Genomic DNA, 19498 nt, shown 5'->3' with positions numbered 1-19498 from the left:
GGCGGGTGAGAGGAAAAAAGGGGCGGGATCTTAGTCATTTGAATTCAGACCGTGTGCCTCCTGCGCTAGACCTAAAGTTACCTGCTGCGCCATGGCAACAGAGGCAGGGAGGCAGAGCATCAACTGCAACGCGCACACACAAACACGCAAAGAAGAGTGCTAACACAGTGACTCAGGTAAGCAGTGAAAGGGGGGCAATGGTGTGGCGGACCCCCCAACATCTCAGATCAATGGCGAGGATGTGGAGTGAGATGATACCTTTCCTGGCACGCTGACTCCCCCTACGCAACTTCCCGAGGAGAACCGGTGGGCGACGCAGGCGGGAACTCCCCGTACGTCAAGCGCCTGCCTGGCCCGAAACAACAAAGTTCCTCACTCGCGGGCATCTTCAGCCTCGTCTTCCTCCCGAGAGCTGATGTCTGGATGTTTTGCTGTGGGCTGGGCAACTGGCGGCGAGTGCAGTCCACCTACGTAAGTGACCGGCGTCCGTGCATCTGCGACAGTAAAATGACAATACATTATCAATCAGCTCAAGCGGAGCTTACTGTCTTACTGTCTTCTTTGAATGTGTACAGCGGGAGCTCGAAAGTCCAAAGCGACAAACTTCCTTGTACCTTCTGCGTCTATTACAAAGGCGAGACGTTTAAACATCCATCTATTTTCTATAAAGCCGGGGTGGACAAACTTTAGTGCTTCATAATTATCCAATTATTTGATCAAATAAACACAAAATTGTTAAACGTATGTGTAAAAGTGTTGATTTTACTAATATTTATGTATTTTATTATATACAAAACCTGGGGGTTTTGGCATATCCAATATGTTTGGCCTCACAGGTTGTTTTACAAAAATGCCGCTAGGCATGCTGGGGATTGCAGCAATGCCGCTAGGCATGCTGGGAATTGCAGCTTCAGCTCCTTCTGTAGTGTTGGAAATAGTTGGAACGTATTGTGTGTTTTATTGTTAATCACTGACTCGCTCTCACACGTACACACATTCTCTCACTTTCTCATGCACACAGACACACGCATGTACACACACAGTGACATGCAGACATTCTGCTTGTAAGCGGCTTAAGTACAGATGTCCGTTTATTTATCTATGGGGGCAACACGGGTCATGTGACGGCGACTGACTCGACACAATCACATGACTTAAGGGAACTCCATCCTGCTGCATCACCAGCCCTAACATCACTTTCTCAGCACGTTGCCCCGGCAACGGTACCGCCCGATGTGGTCACCGTGGGGAAAATACACACCGGTCACTTCATTCGGTACACCTGCGGGTGAATAATAAATATCCATACATGCAGATGTACTTGGTAAATATGACTGCAAACTGCAAGCACAATAATAAACATATGAAATGAATACCTCTCTGACAGTGTTAACCAAAAGTGAGCATGATGAAGGCAGAATTGTTCTAATGAGGCGTCCGTGCTCTGCATTGAGGAGACTTGGCTGCTCGTTTGTTGATGCTTATAGGAAGTAAAGCGCTCGCATGCTTCACTGCACCCGGGCGAGCCTTCAAATGGTGTGTTGTTACTTCAGCGTATCATAGCTCCTATCATCTCCCTTATGTAATAACTTCTTAACAACATGCAAGCCCTGATCATGCAATGGGCCTATGATTGTTACTAACCTGACATTCTAGAAATAAAACAAGTAGGGCTGTACGTGGGTAAGAATCCATCCCTACTGGAGCCATCCAACAGGTTTTTGTTTGAATTAAGCCAGGAGTACGTCATTGCTGCACTCAGTGTTTCAATAGAGTGTCAAGAGGTCATACACTCGTTGGCTCCAACATTACGTGCACCTGGGCAATACATCGAGTTGCAATACAGGATCTTTTCTTGTTAATTACCTCTACAAAATAATAACGCACAGCATAAAGTTATTAGGGCCAGCGACTTTTTCTCGCAACTTTCCAGCTTAATTATCATCATGTTACAACTTTACATAAAACGAGTGTGCCAAGTGTGTGTGCACGCAAATGATTGACATATCACGGTGTGGCGAGTTTTAAAATAATAATTCACATTAGAAGGGGGCCAGGGAGGGATAATTTATCAAAAGACAATTATAATGATATTCTACTGTCAGGTCATATAGATAGTTTTAACTTATATCAGTGTTTTTTTTTTTCTCTTTCTTCTTTCTACCACAAACTATACCTTTAATGGGATACTAAAAGAGAGTACTGTAGCATCAGTGTTGGGAAGATGACTTTGAAAATGATCCTGTTGGAAATGTAATAGTCTGGCAACCAGTTCAGGGTGTAGCCCGCCTCCTGCCCGATGATAGCTGGGATAGGCTCCAGCACGCCCGCGACCCGAACGAGGAGAAGCGGTTCTGAAAATGGATGGATGGATGGAAAATATAGTAGTAGTGTAACTACTTCAATTACTTTCTCAAAGTAATATACAGTAACTAATTACATTTGGATTGATTTTCTTTCCTCGTAAAAAAAAAAGTGTATTAAAAGCATAGATTATTATTTTGAAATGAATCACATATTTGTTCTTCACACAAATAATATTTTTTTTTTTACATAATTAAAAAATGTTTTGGTTGCCTTATGTATACATCATGCGGAAAAGCACCACAAACAAAAACATTCTGCTGCACTTGAGGTTCCTAAGAGCACAGTGGCCTCCATAATCCTTAAATGGAAGACGTTTGGGACGACCAGAACCCTTCTTAGAGCTGGCCGTCTGGCCAAACTGAGCAATTGGGGGAGAAGAGCTTTGGTGAGAGAGGTAAAGAAGAACCCAAAGACCACTGTGGCTGATCTCCAGAGATGCAGTCGGGAGATGGGAGAAAGTCCTAGAAAGTCAACCATCACTGCAGCCGTCCACCAGTCGGGACTTTATGGCAGAGTGATCGGACGGAAGCCTCTCCTCAGTGCAAGACACATGAAAGCCCGCATTGAGTTTGCTAAAAAAACATCTGAAGGACTCCGAGATGGTGAGAAATAAGATTCCTTCTCCAGAGTGCTCAGGACCTCAGACTGGGCCGACGGTTCACCTTCCAACAAGACAATGACCCTAAGCACACAGCTAAAATACCGAAGGAGTGACTTCAGAACAACACTGTGACTGTTCTTGAATGGCCCACCCTGACTTAAACCCAATTGAGCATCTCTGCAGAGACCTGAAAATGGCTGTCTACCAAAGTTCACCATCCAACCTTACAGAACTGGAGAGGATCTGCAAGGAGGAATGGCAGAGGATCCCCAAATCCAGGTGTGGAAAAACTTGTTGCATCATTCCCAAAAAGACTCATGGCTGTATTAGCTCAAAAGGGTGCTTCTACTAAATACTGAGCAAAGGGTCTGAATACTTATGGCTGTGTGATATTTCAGTTTTTCTTTTTTAATAAATCTGCAAAACTTTCAACAATTCCGTTTTTTTGTCAATATGGGGTGCTGTGTGTGCATTGAGTAAAAAATAAAAAGAACAAATTGCTGCAATATAACAAAGAGTGAACAATTTAAGGGGGTCTGAATACTTTCTGTATTCACTGTTTGTCATGTTTGGGACTGGAGCAGAATGACACATGACGGTAGAGAGCCAATCACAAGCGTCGGCATTAGAAGTAGGAAGTGATGTGAAATAAATAATTTTTTTCAAACGTACCTAAAATTGTAATCATGGAAAATTCCAAAAGCAACTGTAATTTTATTGCCCATTTTCTCCTAGAAATGCAATTACATACATTTTTGTAATTAAATTACGTAATTCCGTTACATCTAATTAGTTAATCCCCAACCTATAGCCATTATTATTTCCCATATATAAAAAAAAACAAAAACACCACAAACATCAGCAAGAATCTGAATGAACTTTACGATTTTTAAAAAAAATTGTTTTTTAAATGTTTTTGGGGACTATCAAGTGACTATTGGGAGAACTAAAATGGATTTGCCCACACTGGAATGACATGCTTTTGAATGCAATCTCCCCATTGGATTGTGCCGCTTCACTGACTCACGTTTTAGTCCAACTCAACAAATGCACACGCACACACACACACACACACACACTTGGAGCATGGATGACAAACCCAACGCGCATGCACTGGCGGGTTTATTTAACCGGCGTGCACCGCGCGTCGGTCTGCTCGCTGCTGGAAGACGCGCGCAACAGATGGGCACCGGGGAATAAGCCGTTAATACGCTCAGGCGAAACCCACCCACCCACCCTCACGCACCCCCTCAGTCCCACGCCTGTCGCCGTCTCCGTGGAAGAAGAAGAAGAATCGTGCGCTTTTTTTTTTTTTTTTTCTCTTCTTTCTTTCTTCCTTCCCCCTTCTTCTTTACTTTTTTTCCCTTTGGGAAGTGATTTTACGCCCATCGCTGGGCAAGTCCCCTCGCCGGTGTTGCAACATGGTGGCCCAAGTGTCACCCAAACGGCGCCGCACGTGAACCCCCAAACTCGGACGCGCGTGGAATGACAGCAGCATGCCGCCCAAGAAAAAGGTAAAAAGACTCCATTTGTTGTGTGTTGGTGCGCGTGCACTTGGAACAGGAAGTGTGACAGAACGCGCCATCTGTTGTGTTGGGCGCTAATCCCTGTGTGAGGCCTTTCCACTCCACAAAAACCAGTCAGTGTGCGTGTGTTGACGGCCTATATATCACTATGGTGTGGATGGAGAAGGAGTTGCATAATCTCTAATAGTCTGGAACCACGACCGGTAGTTGATGCATCCTCAGAACTCAATGCAAGAGAAGGCTTTAATGTTGGATGATATTACTATTCCGCTTGATCTGATGCAGTTCGGCAGTTGTTGTTGTTTTTTTCTCTGAGAAGTTAAGATTGAATATTATAATTTTATTTTTAATCGGGTAAGGTAATTGAAATCAGTTTGTCATTTACAATGCCTGGGGTCAATTTAGGGGTCAGTGTCTTGCCCAAGGACACTTCAGCAGCGGACAGTCGGAGATGGGATTCAAACTGTTGACAATTCGGTCAATGGACCATTTCAGGGTGGTTTCGCTGCGATTCAAAACTAAAATCACTGATGCACGGCGTCGTGACTTAACAGATGTAACAGCCAATCAAAAATGCACATGGGCTTTCACACACACGCACACACACAAAAAAAAGTTTCTGTGTTTTTAGTGCGAATGAGACCCAGCCGGCCGACGGCCGCCGCAGCACTGCCAGGCCACACCAATACAGTACAATACAGTTTGTTCAAATAAAACCATTCAAATCCCATCAGTCCCCAGTTTCTTCTGGTGTGCCCCAGGGTTCTGTCTTGGCCCCCCCTCCTCTTTATCACATACATCCTACATTTTGGGAATATTTTCCATAAATTCAATTTCAACTTTTACTTTCACACGGACGACACCCAACTCCACCAAACGCACTGGCACGCTTCCTCCTTCCTCCCTTACTGACTGCTTCTCTGAACTCAAGCACTGGTTCTCATCCAACTTTCTACAACTCAACAGTGATGAAACTAAACTCTTATTCATAGGTACCAAGTCCTTGGTAGCCAAAATAGACAGTTTTTCCCATTACACTTGATAAAACCTCTGTGTCCCCTGTGTGGGTGTCAGCCTGGACAGCACACACTCCTCCTAAGCACACAGAAACAACATCACCCGTGTACGGCAAAGTGTCTCCGACTGTGATGTATTTTTGCGATGGTCCAGATTCGTCGCTTTTGGCTGCATTTTTTTTATTTTTATTTATTTTTTGGTACCCCTTTCTGGTGGTTTCACAGAAAAAGTAGTATTGGATCACATATCTGGGTAGCCAGTGGCTTTGGCCGCCACCCGATCCGCCCCCCTGCTGTGGATTAGAAAGCAGCCCCTCTCCCAGTTCTGCCCCAGGCTGAAAATCTTTGAAGAAGTTCATTGGATTGGACTAGACTGAGCATGTTGGTGACTAGTAGCTGTGACGAAATAGGTAGTTAGCATCCTTACTGGTTAGCTGTCTATTAGGAACTACGGTTACTGGTTTTGATGATGTGATGAGAAACATGATGGCAGGCTGCGTGTGGCGTTTGAGTGTCTAAAAAAAACAAAACTTGGCAGCGTGTCTTTGCCTGGCCTATTGCCGGCGACCTCTCTTAAGCCTCTTACGCCGCCTTTCCATCCAGATACCTGCTCTCCTTTCTGGGCCAGGAAGTGGGGCAGCAATCTGGAAGTATGAACGTTTGAAAAAAATATGTTCAAACCAGTAAGCACACATTCTGAACAGAAACTAAGGATTGGGTTTGTTCCTAGCATTAAAATACTGCAGGTAACAGTACGGTATTAGTCTTAGCATCAGAGCTCACATTCGCACTCGTTTTCCCATAAATGGGGAAAAAAAAAAAAGTGAGCCATAGCAGTCTCACAGATTGCACGTTTGACTTTATGAAAAGTGTAATACATTCCTCGTCACTTTTGGTCTGAACAATTTGTGGGCCATAATTATGACAATAATTATAATGACGTTTATGTTACCTCTTTGTCAAAAATCGTCTCCATTATCAACGTATAATAGTTTGTGTGTGTGTGTGTGTTTGCCATACGCTTATGTGGTGGCGTCACAAAAAAGCCAAAGAAAATGACAAATACTTTTAAGACTTAAGGTAATGGCTGTGATCAAGATTCATTTCCATTTCAAAGGAAATCAAACGTCTCCATTACAAGTGCGGCGCTAGCCAGGCCTAAAGTTACAGATAAAAATAATAATACTGTACAGTTTGGTATCGCTTATCTAAGGGCTGACATGGAGTCGTTTCTATCTTTCTCTCTCTCTCTCTTTTTAAATCCCGGATTGGGCGTGCTATCTTAATCTCCTTACTGGGAGACAATCATGAAGGAGAGAGGTCCTTTAAATGGGAAGCATGTTGAATTTTTATTGTATTTTTTTTTACCTCCTATAAAATATAGAATTGGCTGTGAAAAGTGCTGGCATGTAGCCTTTACCTTTGCCCAAGTAAAAAGTGTCTGAGAGACAACAGGATTGGGACGTGCACAGCATGCAAATGAATTTAGCCATCTCATGACGGCGTATTAAAATGAGGCAAAGTAAGCGAGGGTCAGTTGCAGCAGCACAGGAGGCTTTTGGGGAGTTTTTCAGCACCCGGGGGCCGAGCGTCAGAACCTCGTTGGCGGGCCAACGGGAAATGAGTCGCAAAAAAGCTGCTTGATAGCCAATCGAGTTGCATTTACTCGAATGGGTAAATACAGTGTGTCACTGTTGGGTACCATTGTCAAACGATATACTACATATAAGGAAATTCTTCTGAGCATTTCGTAGGATTTTGCACAAACAATGCACTGTAATTAGTGAAAATCAAACAGTTTGGGATGACTTGAGAAAAGGTGATGTTTCTAGTCAGCAATCGAGCAATCAGCACGTGTTCCTAGTCAGTGCTCGAGCAGCAGCGTTCGAGCAAGCAGTAGGGTTCTAGTCAGTGCTCTAGTCAGCACTCGAGCAATCGGTGCATATTTCTTGTCAGTGCTCCAGCAATTAGTACGTTTCCGGGAACCACTCAGTAGATTTTTCTCATCAGCGCTCGATCAAGCAGTTCACATTTCTAGTCCGCACTCAAGCCAACGGTACATGTTTCTATTCAGCATTCGAACTGTTAGCACATTTCTAGTTAGCGCTCGAGCAGTCAGTACACGTTTCTAGTCAGCGTTTGAACAGTCTTGGGGCACAGCTACTATTTGAGGAAATAGGGTCGTTGAAGAGCAGTGGTATCTAAGGTATAATCACAAATGAAGGATGGTTTGTTCCAGCCAGAAGAAGACATCTCCAAAAGTCATCAGCATCGTTGAATAATTCAGCGGGGGCGTCGTGCATATGTTATTGGCCGGGTGACATTGGCTCATAGGACAGCCGGGTGCTGTGCGAGCAGATGTCTACGCCAGCTCAGAGTAAACCCAATATCGTCTCGGGAACCCCGAAAGTAGCTTCTCGGAAGTACTTTTTGACTTTGCGCACTGTTAATCAAAGCGGAGGAATAATGAATACTGTTGTGTCCTCCTTCAGGGAGAGCGTCACGACTCGGACGCCGCTGAGGAAAGAAACGCCCAGGTGCAGTTGGAGAAAGCAAAGGTATTTCAGACTTAACTGCAGCCCTCATTCAGTCTCCAAAATGTCTCCCTCAGATGAATAATTATGATTAGTTCAATAAATAAGGTTGATTTAGAATTAGTTGATGATATGTTTGGCTAGTGCAACTGCACTGTCGCCTACTCTAGATCAACTAGCAATTATCCAGAGTCAAAAAAGATCCAGCGTGGCTGGCCTAAAATTCATGTGAACGCTCCTTTCGACAGTTGTTCATGATAGCCGCTCTGGTGTCCATGTCCTCAGTACCGGCCTGTGGCTTTCGCCGTACGCTGCAACTTCTCCTACACGCCGGCAGATGACGACAACGTGCCGGTGCCGGGCCAGGCGATCACCTTTGAGGCCCGAGACTTCCTCCATGTTAAAGAGGTTGGGAACATTCAGGTGTGGGATACACGTGTGGGGCACTTTTGTTCCATGTTTTGGTCTGGGATTAACAGAAATTCAACAACGAATGGTGGATCGGGCGACCGGTGAAGGAGGACGGCGTGGTGGGCTTCATCCCCAGTCCGGTCAACCTGGAGACCATCCTGATCAGGAGAGAAGTCCAGGCCAGGAAGGCGGCCAAGGCCTTAGCCAAGTAGGCCATCATTAACCAAACTTGACTTTTGAAGTGCTGTTTAATCAAATCTAATCTCCTTTGTTTCAGCAAAGCGTCATCACAAGTGGCTCAAGATATGAATTCAAAGAAATACACGCCACCTTCGCAAGGTGAGATTGGAAATAGGAAGTCCACATACAGTCCAGATATTGCCAACATGAGTAAATGTAAACCCACCGTCTCCTTCAACAGCCAATCAGCAAGTGAAAAAGAAGCCGGTAAGTCAGTTATTTTTCTTTAATCATATACTGTAGACTTCCATCCATCTACAGTTATCGCGCTTATTCTCATACGGGGCGCAGTTGAACGGGAGCCCATCCCGGCGGAGTTTTGTCGAGAGGCAGCATAAGAGGGGCCGAAATGGGTTTCCTCCACAGGGTCTCCGGGCTCTCCCTTACAGATAGCGAGCCGCTGCATCGAAAGGAGCAGTAAGGTGCAATAAGGTGGCTCAGGCATCTAATTCTTTTGCTCCTGGACTACGTCTCCCAGCTGACCTGGGAACGCCTCGGGAACCCCCCCCCGGAGGAGGTGAACGAAGTGGCTGGGGAGAGGGAAGTCCGGACTTTCCTGCTGAAGCTTCTGCCCCGCCGGATAACCAGTAGAGAGTGGATGGATGGATAGATGGGATGGGATGACTGTTTTCAGTTGTGAAAAAAAAAAATGCCTAAACTGCTATGAGGTCATTCAATCCAATAGGTGGCACTGTTTCAAAATACAAACAGCGCAATGAGACTGAATAGTTGTGTCTTTGATTGGGCGCAGGGGGAACAGGTGTCCATGTACGACGTGGTGCCCACCATGCGCCCCGTGGTTCTCATGGGGCCATCACTGAAGGGCTTAGAGGTGAGCTCCCGCCCTCTTAAAGAGCCCCCACTTCAACCTCACGCTTTATTTAATATCGAAATGATGCCTCTTGGAATCCCCTTTCCTGGCGCTCTAGGTTACAGACATGATGCAAAAAGCTCTCTTTGACTTCTTGAAACATCGTTTTGACGGCAGGTCAGTTAAGTGTGGTGCTGTTTATGTCGGAAAAGAAAACTTGAGTCCAAAGGAAAGTTCTAGTAGTCATTTAATGTTTGTAAGTACAACGGTACCTAAGCATGAAAAATTGTGCCGTGTGACCACATAACTAGTTCATTGCGTGCCATTTATAACCTGCAAACTGAGGACTACCTGAATATGAAGAATAATAATTGAATTTCTTTCCTGCAGAATCACAATCACACGGGTGACAGCGGACATCTCTCTGGCCAAACGCTCCATATTCAACAACCCTGGAAAAAAAGCATTAATTGACCGCACCAACACCCGCTCCAATTTAGGTACATATACTGTATTTTTAAGTACGGTGTCGGGCGGAATACTCATATTTACAAAATCGTCACTTTTCAGGAGATAAAAACCGATATGTTTGTTGCGCCATTAGCATTGCATCATTAAGCCAGTTTCAACACTTTAGATTGGTCGATCATTGCTAAAAATAACACACCCTCATGAGGACTGACCAATAGTATGGATTTGTGAAAAATATGAAATTGACCAAATTTGCCCGAAGACAGTTTCGGCCCGACACAAGCCATATTTAGCTTTATGCTAATACATGTTGCCTCCCATTATAACACAACTACTAATGTCACGTACTTTGTTACTTTCAATTTTGTCTTCTTGTTGTTCTTTTGTCACCTGATGCAGATGCCGCTGGTACGTATAAGGGAATGCGTTTCCATGTTATCAGTGTTAGAATGCTCCGTCATCCCGCTGCTCCTTCCTGTAGTGGCCAAATGTACAATCCCACTTGTCTGCCTTTACAAAATGCCTGATGGTGGTCTTGACACATTGACTGTTGAAATATTTTATATATATATATATATATATATATAGCTCAGTAGCAGACTTTTCCAATTGCACTATTAAAACAGTTTTATTTATTTACTTACTTTTTGAGCTAACGTTTAGCATATCGTTAGTATTTAGCGGTGTTCGATTGTGCACTGAAGCACCATGTACACGTGGGACGCTAGCAGGCTAGCTGTTCGCATTGTTAGCGTTTCGTCGCGCTACTTCTGAGTTGGAATAGTTTTAAAGACTAAACTACTCCGCCAATATTTATATACTTTATATACTGTATGCTCAGATAGTTACAGACCCTGACAGAATGTATGAAACATTTGCAAATTTGAGGAAAATGTGACAGATGAATGAATGGGCGCAATCTCATTATTTTCTTTATTGCTATGTTTAGTAGAATGATTCTGCTATTCTGAAATGCCTTATTAATTGAATTCCATTAAAATAAAAATAAAATGTGTTTTACCTGAAATAATGGTATACATCTTACAAATTATGCCAGTGTAATATAAACTTAACTGTAATTATGTATTTCCTGTATTTCACGTGTGTGAGTGTGTATGCGCGTGTGTATAGCTTTATACTGTATATATGTACAGTATATATTAAAAAAAATAGAAGCTAATGGGAAAATGTATATAATATAATGTATGTGTGTGTGTGTGTATATATATATATATATATATATATAAATATATATAGACGGTATATTATTTAATTTGATATTAAAATGCATTTGTAAAAATTCAATCCTTGCTTTTAATAACTGCCTGATACGCTCTGCAGCTGAGTAAGTAAATGAGCTCAAAACCCAACAGGTCTGTTATTAATATTCATTATAATACATGTTATTTCGTGACATCTCTTCATTTATTTGTGGAAAGAAAAATGGTGCTATGAATCAGTAAATTATTATCATATGCTTTCGTACAAATGAAAGCTTACCTCCAATGAACACCTGGTACTCTGCAGTTGAGGTACTGAACTGCTATGTGAGAAAACACGATATTGTTATATAATTAAAATCTCAATGCATGTTTGGAGTGCTAATTCAGAAGAAGAACATGGACGCTTGTTTATCTCTGCTATGTCTGCCTTATGTAGACAATAGGTCAGTGAATGAGAATTGATGAATTACCTGTGAGATGTGCTTGTGCCATTTCAGCCCAGATCCAGGGGGAGGTGGAGCGCATATTTGAACTGGCCCGCAGCCTGCAGCTGGTGGTGCTGGATGCGGACACCGTCAACCACCCTTTACAGGTGTCCAAGACCTCCCTAGCTCCCATCCTCGTCTACGTCAAGATTTCCTCTCCGAAGGTAAGCTCCACTTGTGAGAAGATATAATCGTTAAAGATATGTATTTACAGAAATGTACTTACTTTTCGACAGGTGTTGACCAGGCTGATCAAGACCAGGGGAAAGTCTCAGACCAAACACCTCAATGTCCAGCTGGTGGCTGCAGACAAGCTCGCCCAGTGTCCGCCGGTCAGCGGCATCCCGTGGCCGAATATGGGCCGAAAAGCAACTGTTTTTGAATATGATAACACCCGTTGTATAATAACAATATGGAATGACAATATATTGTAGTTAATTTAATCATCCCATTTTGAAGGTTAAGCTTTTTAAACCACACAGATTTAAAAAAAAAAAAAACTTTATTTGGGTCACCCGTACACATTATGGGATAGGATGTCTTCTGTTTAAAAAAAATAAAATAATAATAAGAATTATTATTATTATTCAAATACCAACCAGAACATTAGATGCTGCTGAGAATAGCGCTATTGTTTATGAAATATTAATAAAAGGATTTATTTATATTATTTTACAATATCTATATCTATCAAAGACCCCTAATGATGACGACAAACAATGGACTTCGTTTTCCCTTGCCCGGACGCGGGCCACCGGGGCCCCCCACTGGAGCCAGGCCTGGTGGTGGGGCTTGAAGGCGAGCGCCTGGTGGCCGGGCCTGCACCCATGAGGCCCGGCCGGGCACAGCCCGAAAGGGTAACGTGGGTCCCCCTTCCCATGGGCTCACCACCTGTGGGAGGGGCCATAGGGGTCGGGTGCAGTGTGAGCTGGGCGGTGGCCGAAGGCGGGGACCTTGGCGATCCGCTCCCCGGCTACAGAAGCTGGCTCTAGGGACGTGGAATGTCACCTCTCTGGCAGGGAAGGAGCCCGAGCTGGTGTGTGAGGTCGAGAAGTTTCGACTCAATATAGTCGGACTCGCCTCCACACACACCTTGGGCTCTGGTAGCAGTCCTCTCGAGAGGGGTTGGACTCTCTTCCACTCTGGAGTTGCCCGTGGTGAGAGGCGCCGAGCAGGTGTGGGTATACTTATTGCCCCCCGGCTCGGCGCCTGTACGTTGGGGTTCACCCCGGTGGACGAGAGGGTAGCCTCCCTCCGCCTTCGGGTGGGGGGACGGGTCCTGACTGTTGTTTGTGCCTATGCACCAAACAGCAGTTCAGAGTACCCACCCTTTTTGGAGTCCTTGGAGGGGGTGCTGGAGAGCGCTCCCGCTGGGGACTCCATTGTTCTGTTGGGGGACTTCAATGCTCACGTGGGCAATGACAGTGAGAGCTGGAAGGGCGAGATTGGGAGGAACGGCCCCCCCGATCAGAACCCGAGCGGTGTTCTGTTATTGGACTTCTGTGCTCGTCACGGATTGTCCATAACGAACACCATGTTCAAGCATAAGGGTGTCCACACGTGCACTTGGCACCAGGACACCCTAGGTCGCAGTTCGATGATCGACTTTGTGGTCGTGTCATCGGACTTGCGGCCGCATGTCTTGGACACTCGGGTGAAGAGAGGGGTGGAGCTGTCAACTGATCACCGCCTGGTGGTGAGTTGGCTTCGATGGTGGGGGAAGATGCCGGTCCGACGTGGCAGGCCCAAACGTATTGTGAGGGTCTGCTGGGAACGTCTGGCAGAATCCCCTGTCAGAAGGAGTTTCAACTCCCACCTCCGACAGAACTTTGCTCATGTTCCGGGGGAGGCGGGGGACATCGAGTCCGAGTGGACCATATTCCCCGCCTCCGTTGCTGAGGCGGGCGACCGGAGCTGTGGCCATAAGGTGGGGATGCCGTCAAGCTGAAGAAGGAGTCCTATTGGGCCTTTTTGGCCTGTGGGACTCCTGAGGCAGCTGATGGGTACCGGCTGACCAAGCGAAATGCAGCTTTGGTGGTCGCTGAAGCAAAAACCCGGGCATGGGAGGAGTTCGGTGAGGCCATGGAGAAAGACTTCCGGACGGCTTCGAGGAAATTCTGGTCCACCATCCGACGTCTCAGGAGAGGAAAGCAGTGCACCACCAACACTGTGTATAGTGGGGATGGGGCGCTGCTGACCTCGACTCGGGACGTTGTGAGTCGGTGGGGAGAATACTTCGAAGACCTCCTCAATTCCACCGACACGCCTTCCCATGGGGAAGCAGAGTGTGGGTTCTCTGAGGCGGGCTCTCCTATCTCTGGGTTTGAGGTCACCGAGGTAGTTAAAAAGCTCCTCGGTGGCAGGGCCCCGGGGGTGGATGAGATTCGCCCGGAGTTCCTAAAGGCTCTGGATGTTGTGGGGCTGTCCTGGTTGACACGCCTCTGCAACATCGCGTGGACATCGGGGACAGTGCCTCTGGATTGGCAGACTGGAGTGGTGGTCCCCCTTTTTAAGAAGGGTGTGTTCCAACTACAGGGGGATCACACTGCTCAGCCTCCCTGGTAAGGTCTATTCAGGGGTGCTGGAGAGGAGGGTCCGTCGGGAAGTCGAATCTCAGATTCAGGAGGAGCAGTGTGTTTTTCGTCCTGGCCGTGGAACAGTGGACCAGCTCTACACCCTCGGCAGGGTCCTCGAGGGTGCATGGGAGTTCGCCCCCAACCAGTCTACATGTGTTTTGTGGACTTGGAGAAGGCGTTCGACCGTGTCCCTCGGGGAGTCCTGTGGAGAGTGCTTCGGGAGTATGGGGTACCGAACCCCCTGATACGGGCTGTTCGGTCCCTGTACGACCGGAGTCAGAGTTTGGTCCGCATATCCGGCAGTAAGTCGGACTCGTTCCCGGTGAGGGTTGGACTCCGCCAAGGCTGCCCTTTGTCGCCGATTCTGTTCATAACTTTTATGGACAGAATTTCTAGGCGCAGCCGAGGCGTAGAGGGGGTCCGGTTTGGTGGCCTCAGTATTGCATCTCTGCTTTTTGCAGATGATGTGGTTCTGTTGGCTTCATCAAGCCGTGACCGCCAACTCTCATTGGAGCAGTTCGCAGCCGAGTGTGAAGCGGCTGGGATGAGAATCAGCACCTCCAAATCTGAGACCATGGTCCTCAGTCGGAAAAGGGTGGCATGCCATCTCCAGGTCGGGGATGAGATCCTGCCCCAAGTGGAGGAATTCAAGTATCTTGGGGTCTTGTTCACGAGTGAGGGAAGAATGGAACGGGAGATCGACAGGTGGATCGGTGCAGTGTCTGCAGTGATGCGGACTTTGTATCGGTCCGTTGTGGTAAAGAAAGAGCTAAGCCGAAAGGCGAAGCTCTCAATTTACCGGTCGATCTTCGTTCCTACCCTCACCTATGGTCACGAGCTGTGGGTCGTGACCGAAAGAACAAGATCCCGGATACAAGCGGCCGAAATGAGTTTCCTCCGCAGGGTGTCCTGGCTCTCCCTTAGAGATAGGGTGAGAAGCTCGGTCATCCGGGAGGATCTCAGAGTAGAGCCGCTGCTCCTCCGCATTGAGAGGAGCCAGATGAGGCGGCTGGGGCATCTGATTCGGATGCCTCCCGGACGCCTCCCTGGTGAGGTGTTCCGGGCATGTCCCACCGGGAGGAGACCCCGGGGACGACCCAGGACACGCTGGAGAGACTACATCCTTCGGCTGGCCTGGGAACGCCTCGGGATCCCCCCGGAAGACCTGGATGAAGTGGCTGGGGAGAGGGAAGTCTGGGCGTCCCTGCTGAAGCTACTGCCCCCGCGACCCGACCCGGATAAGCGGTAGAGAATGGATGGATGGATGGAATATCTATTGTTATTTATTGAACTTATAAATAGTTCAATAAATAAATAATAAAAGTACTTTTAAATTTGTCATGCAAAAAATGTTTTTTTTTCTGGATTACATTATTTAGTTTTCAAACTAATAATAGTAATTGCAATTTTTTATTATTCTTTTTTATTATTTTTATTTCACTATTATTATTAATATTTCATAATACTAGCTACTATTTGATAAATAAAATGTCTTTTAAAATATTCATATAGATTTTCAGGAATGCCTGTTGTATTTAAATAATACAATTAATAGTAATAATATTACTTTTCAATAAATAATAATTTCATTATTAATATTTGTATTATTATTTCACTAAATAAGCTGATCATTTTAATTGTTTCTTAAAAATAATGCAGGTGTACCATATGTATTTATGTTAATGATTAATGATTAATTATAAAATATTACAAACATTTGTCACTCAGTATGATGCTTTGCATTGAAAATTACAACCACAATAATAAACATTACGAAATGACTGTAAATCAAAACTCAACATTATTATTATCATTTTAAAGGTAGAATTATTGTTTGACTCTTGCACTGGATCTCATGAAATTCTACGGGTGTTCCTAATGAAGTGTCCTTTGATGTTTATCCTGCCGGAATGACTAATGTCTGTTTTTATGTTTTGTTTTGTTTTTTTGGTCCATTTCCATAGGAAATGTTCGACGTTATCTTGGACGAGAACCAGCTGCTGGACGCCTGCGAGCACATCGCCGACTACTTGGAGTTGTACTGGAGGGCCACGCATCCTCCTGAGATGGAACCCACAAACGATCTGGTGGCCCGCCTGGCCGAGAACACGCTGCCCACCAGTCCCACCGTCAGACCGGTGGGTAACACGGGGGACGCGTGACATATCATAACAGCCCGTGTGATGTCATGTCATCTCATAACATGTCCCACCCATCAGTCTGGCCACAGAGGCATATCGTATAAATATTGCAGGAATGCTTACAGTTATATCTTTTTGCTTCTATTTATTCATCTGACATTTCATTTCTCCCCGTCATCCTACTCCTTCACTGAAAAGATGCTCAAGTGACATTTTCTGGTGAGTGACATATCATCCAATTCCACTCCATCATTGCATTCATTTGTGTCTCCTCTTACCATCCACAACTTTTTGAAATTATTTGAAACCAAATGTATTTACTACTGAGTGTTAGGGTCATTATTAGAAAAGAACAAAAAATGACGATAGAGGAAAAAAAAAACTCCAAATATTATATGATTGCAATCATAATTTTAGTAGGAAAAGTGTACAATATTATGAGAATAATCATACTTTGAAAATTTTGTTGAAGATAGGGTTCACAAATATGAAAGCCTAAAAACAGGTCTGTATTGGATATTTTTTACTCATGAAAAATAAGTTTTTTTTTCCCTGGTAAAATTACAATGTAACAGTAGCAAAATTAAATATGTTTTATTAATACCAAAAAATGGCCCAATCATGTTTGAAAAATGATAAAAATTTGAAATGCATTTGAATATAAGATTGATCCAAAATGACAGTATTTAAAAAATATTTGATTATCTTTATTTTTAAAATTATCGAGAGGTTAATTGTTCAAGAACTTATAATTAATATTTGCATTTACTTTTTAGTATTTTTGTTACTGTTGTTATATTTTATTTGAAAAAATATTTAACAAATGGATTGCTCACTTTTATACAAAATACTTAACAAATGGATTCATCATGTTTAAAAAAAAAAAAAAGAATAATTATAAAATATATAAAATGTTTACCCCAAATTACAGGATGTCCTACCCACCCTAATTAATGTTCATAATTCATAATTAATTATTCTCCTTATTTTTAATTAATTTCCTATTCGGTATTCTTATTGTAGTTTCATTTTGACTTTAATGGTAATTCAAAATACTGAAATGGCCTCAGCATGTTGAAAAGTCAAAAAGTGCGTTGCCTTTCACTTTGCCAGGACGAGCAGAAGAGCAAGAAGTCGGCCGCGCCCAAGAGGAAGGGTCCCCGCGACAACCCTTCCGGCCAGGAGCCCGCCGCCTCTGCCCAGCAGCAGAAACCCGACGAGGGTCGAGGACAGGACGATGACGAGGAGCATATCCTGAGCACAGAAATCCAGCGAGGCCAGCACTCTCGCCACCATCGTCACCACCATCACCGCAGAACAGACGCCAGTCACACCCGGAGGCTTGACGAGGACGAGGACGAGGAGGAGGATGGACGCTATAACCAGCGGGACCAACACCATCACCGCCATCATCATCACCATCATCACCGCGACGACCACGACCACCACAGGCCTCGCCAGCATTTTCTGCCGGACCACAACAACCACCAGGGCAGAGACGGAGAGCGAGAGAGGAGAGGAGGAGCCAGGGAGAGGGACAAGGACCGAGACAGAAACCCCAGGCTGGGCCACAGGGACTCGCATTTACACTAGTTTCTCTTCTGACTTTAGACTAAATGTGTGAAAAATAGGAGCGACAAACATTTATTATTGTACATTTAAAAAAAAAAACATTTTAATAACAGTAACTTTTGATCTAGTTTCGGTGCAAACAGAGCAGTTATACAAATAAATCAATCTCACTAGCACAAGTGACTATATTAGTTTTTTTGATTGATACTGTAGGTAAGCTCTATATAAACCAATGTGTTATTAGTAGTATAGTAGTACTAGTAAAAGTAGTTGTAGTACTTACAGTTGTCAGGAGAGCCACACCTGACAAAAGGTTTCAACACCCACATTATTCACACTGCCCATTCCCCTTTAAAAAAAACAAACAAAAAAAAGTGCCATCTTGGTACTAAGAAACTATGTTGATTTTCGTTGAGCAGCTTCATGTGGCGCTTTGCTGACATCTCGGTGGTAAGTAACTGATGGGGTGAGTTGAGAAGCTTCACATCGTATATTGTCGGCATTTAGGTGCGAAGGAACTGTGTTCAAGGGAGTTGAGGAACTTCATGCAGTGATTTGGCGCCTTCTTGGTGCTAAGGAACTATATTGAAGGGAGTTGAAGAGCTTCACATAGTGCTTTGCAACCATCTTGTGGTTATCTTGGTGCCAAGGAACTATGTTTGAAATGAGTTGAGGAACTTCTCGTAGTGCTTTGGTGCCAAGGAATTTTGTCAAAGTGAGTTGAGGAGCTTCAAATAGCTCTTTTCCACCATCTTGTGGCATCCATAGGTAATTGAAATCGTTTATTGGGTAGAGTCAACCAATTCCTTGTTGGGGGAACAAATCGGCTAACTCTGCTAAATCGACCATAAAAATTGGTTGACAGAATTTTTTCTTAGAGGCAATAAAAAAAAAGTTAATTAAAGCATTATTGCGACGCCTGGAACTATGCTTGGCCACTGTCCATGTTTACCGCACGGACATTTGTTGCAGACGGACACAGAGTTGGGCCAATGGGAAACATTGCTAAAGAGGACAGAGGATCGTCTAAGTTATTTTTACGACACTGTTAGATGTCTCATGTACATATAACATGATCTGTGAGCTGAATGGTCGATAGGGTTTAAAAAAAAAAAAAAATGGTAATAGCTAGCGTGCTAATGCTAATTGCGATTGCTAACCGTTGTCATTGTCTCAAATTCTGTGCACAGAATTTGTATCATACACAGTACCAACATATGCAGTTTAAGGATAGAAGTCCATCCCTCATAATAAAATACGTTAGTTGTAACAAAAAAAAAATGTTTTATTTTTTTTTTAAACTGGGGGGGGGGGGATTCCTCGATGGAAAAGGCGATAGGATAATTGATTCTAAAAAGGTTCGATAGTGAAAGCCCTGTACCCGACCCTAACTTCTCCTGGCCTGTGTTGAATTGTTGCTCTTATGTATTTTATTTTATAGTTGAAAGCATTTTGCTGGTTTCTATGTAAAACGTTGCTGGTTTCACAAAAGCAGGCTTCAACACAACATCACCGTCTGACAAG

At 44.4% G+C, this 19498-nt stretch overlaps 1 protein-coding gene across 2 annotated transcripts; it reads left to right on the top strand.

Moving 5' to 3' along the window:
- The first annotated feature begins 276 nt into the window (after positions 1 to 276).
- Positions 277 to 18153, top strand: cacnb2b (calcium channel, voltage-dependent, beta 2b). Of its 2 annotated transcripts, XM_061797926.1 has the most exons (14): positions 277 to 471; positions 4900 to 4905; positions 8003 to 8068; positions 8330 to 8452; positions 8524 to 8663; positions 8733 to 8794; positions 8877 to 8902; positions 9447 to 9527; positions 9625 to 9683; positions 9897 to 10006; positions 11698 to 11849; positions 11922 to 12017; positions 16226 to 16399; positions 17516 to 18153. In XM_061797926.1, exons 1-14 carry the CDS (start codon positions 424 to 426, stop codon positions 17993 to 17995), a joined length of 1623 nt encoding a protein of 540 aa, XP_061653910.1. In that variant the 5' UTR covers positions 277 to 423; the 3' UTR covers positions 17996 to 18153. The 2 variants fall into 2 exon arrangements, with proteins under 2 accessions (XP_061653910.1, XP_061653909.1); XM_061797925.1 differs by lacking the exons at positions 277 to 471; positions 4900 to 4905 and adding an exon at positions 4188 to 4482.
- Positions 18154 to 19498: the final 1345 nt, after the last annotated feature.

Source organism: Phyllopteryx taeniolatus, chromosome 14 (genome assembly GCF_024500385.1).
Source record: "Phyllopteryx taeniolatus isolate TA_2022b chromosome 14, UOR_Ptae_1.2, whole genome shotgun sequence".
NCBI lineage: Eukaryota > Metazoa > Chordata > Actinopteri > Syngnathiformes > Syngnathidae > Phyllopteryx > Phyllopteryx taeniolatus.
This window is presented reverse-complemented; position numbering and strand designations above follow the sequence as displayed.

Bases quoted from the DNA above. Each gene is read 5' to 3' on its own strand.
- cacnb2b (XM_061797926.1), top strand. From the start codon at position 424: ATGTTTTGCTGTGGGCTGGGCAACTGGCGGCGAGTGCAGTCCACCTAC. The intron at 9,528-9,624 runs GTGAGCTCCCGC...CTGGCGCTCTAG, and splicing joins CATCACTGAAGGGCTTAGAG to GTTACAGACATGATGCAAAA. The intron at 12,018-16,225 runs GTCAGCGGCATC...CCATTTCCATAG, and splicing joins AGCTCGCCCAGTGTCCGCCG to GAAATGTTCGACGTTATCTT.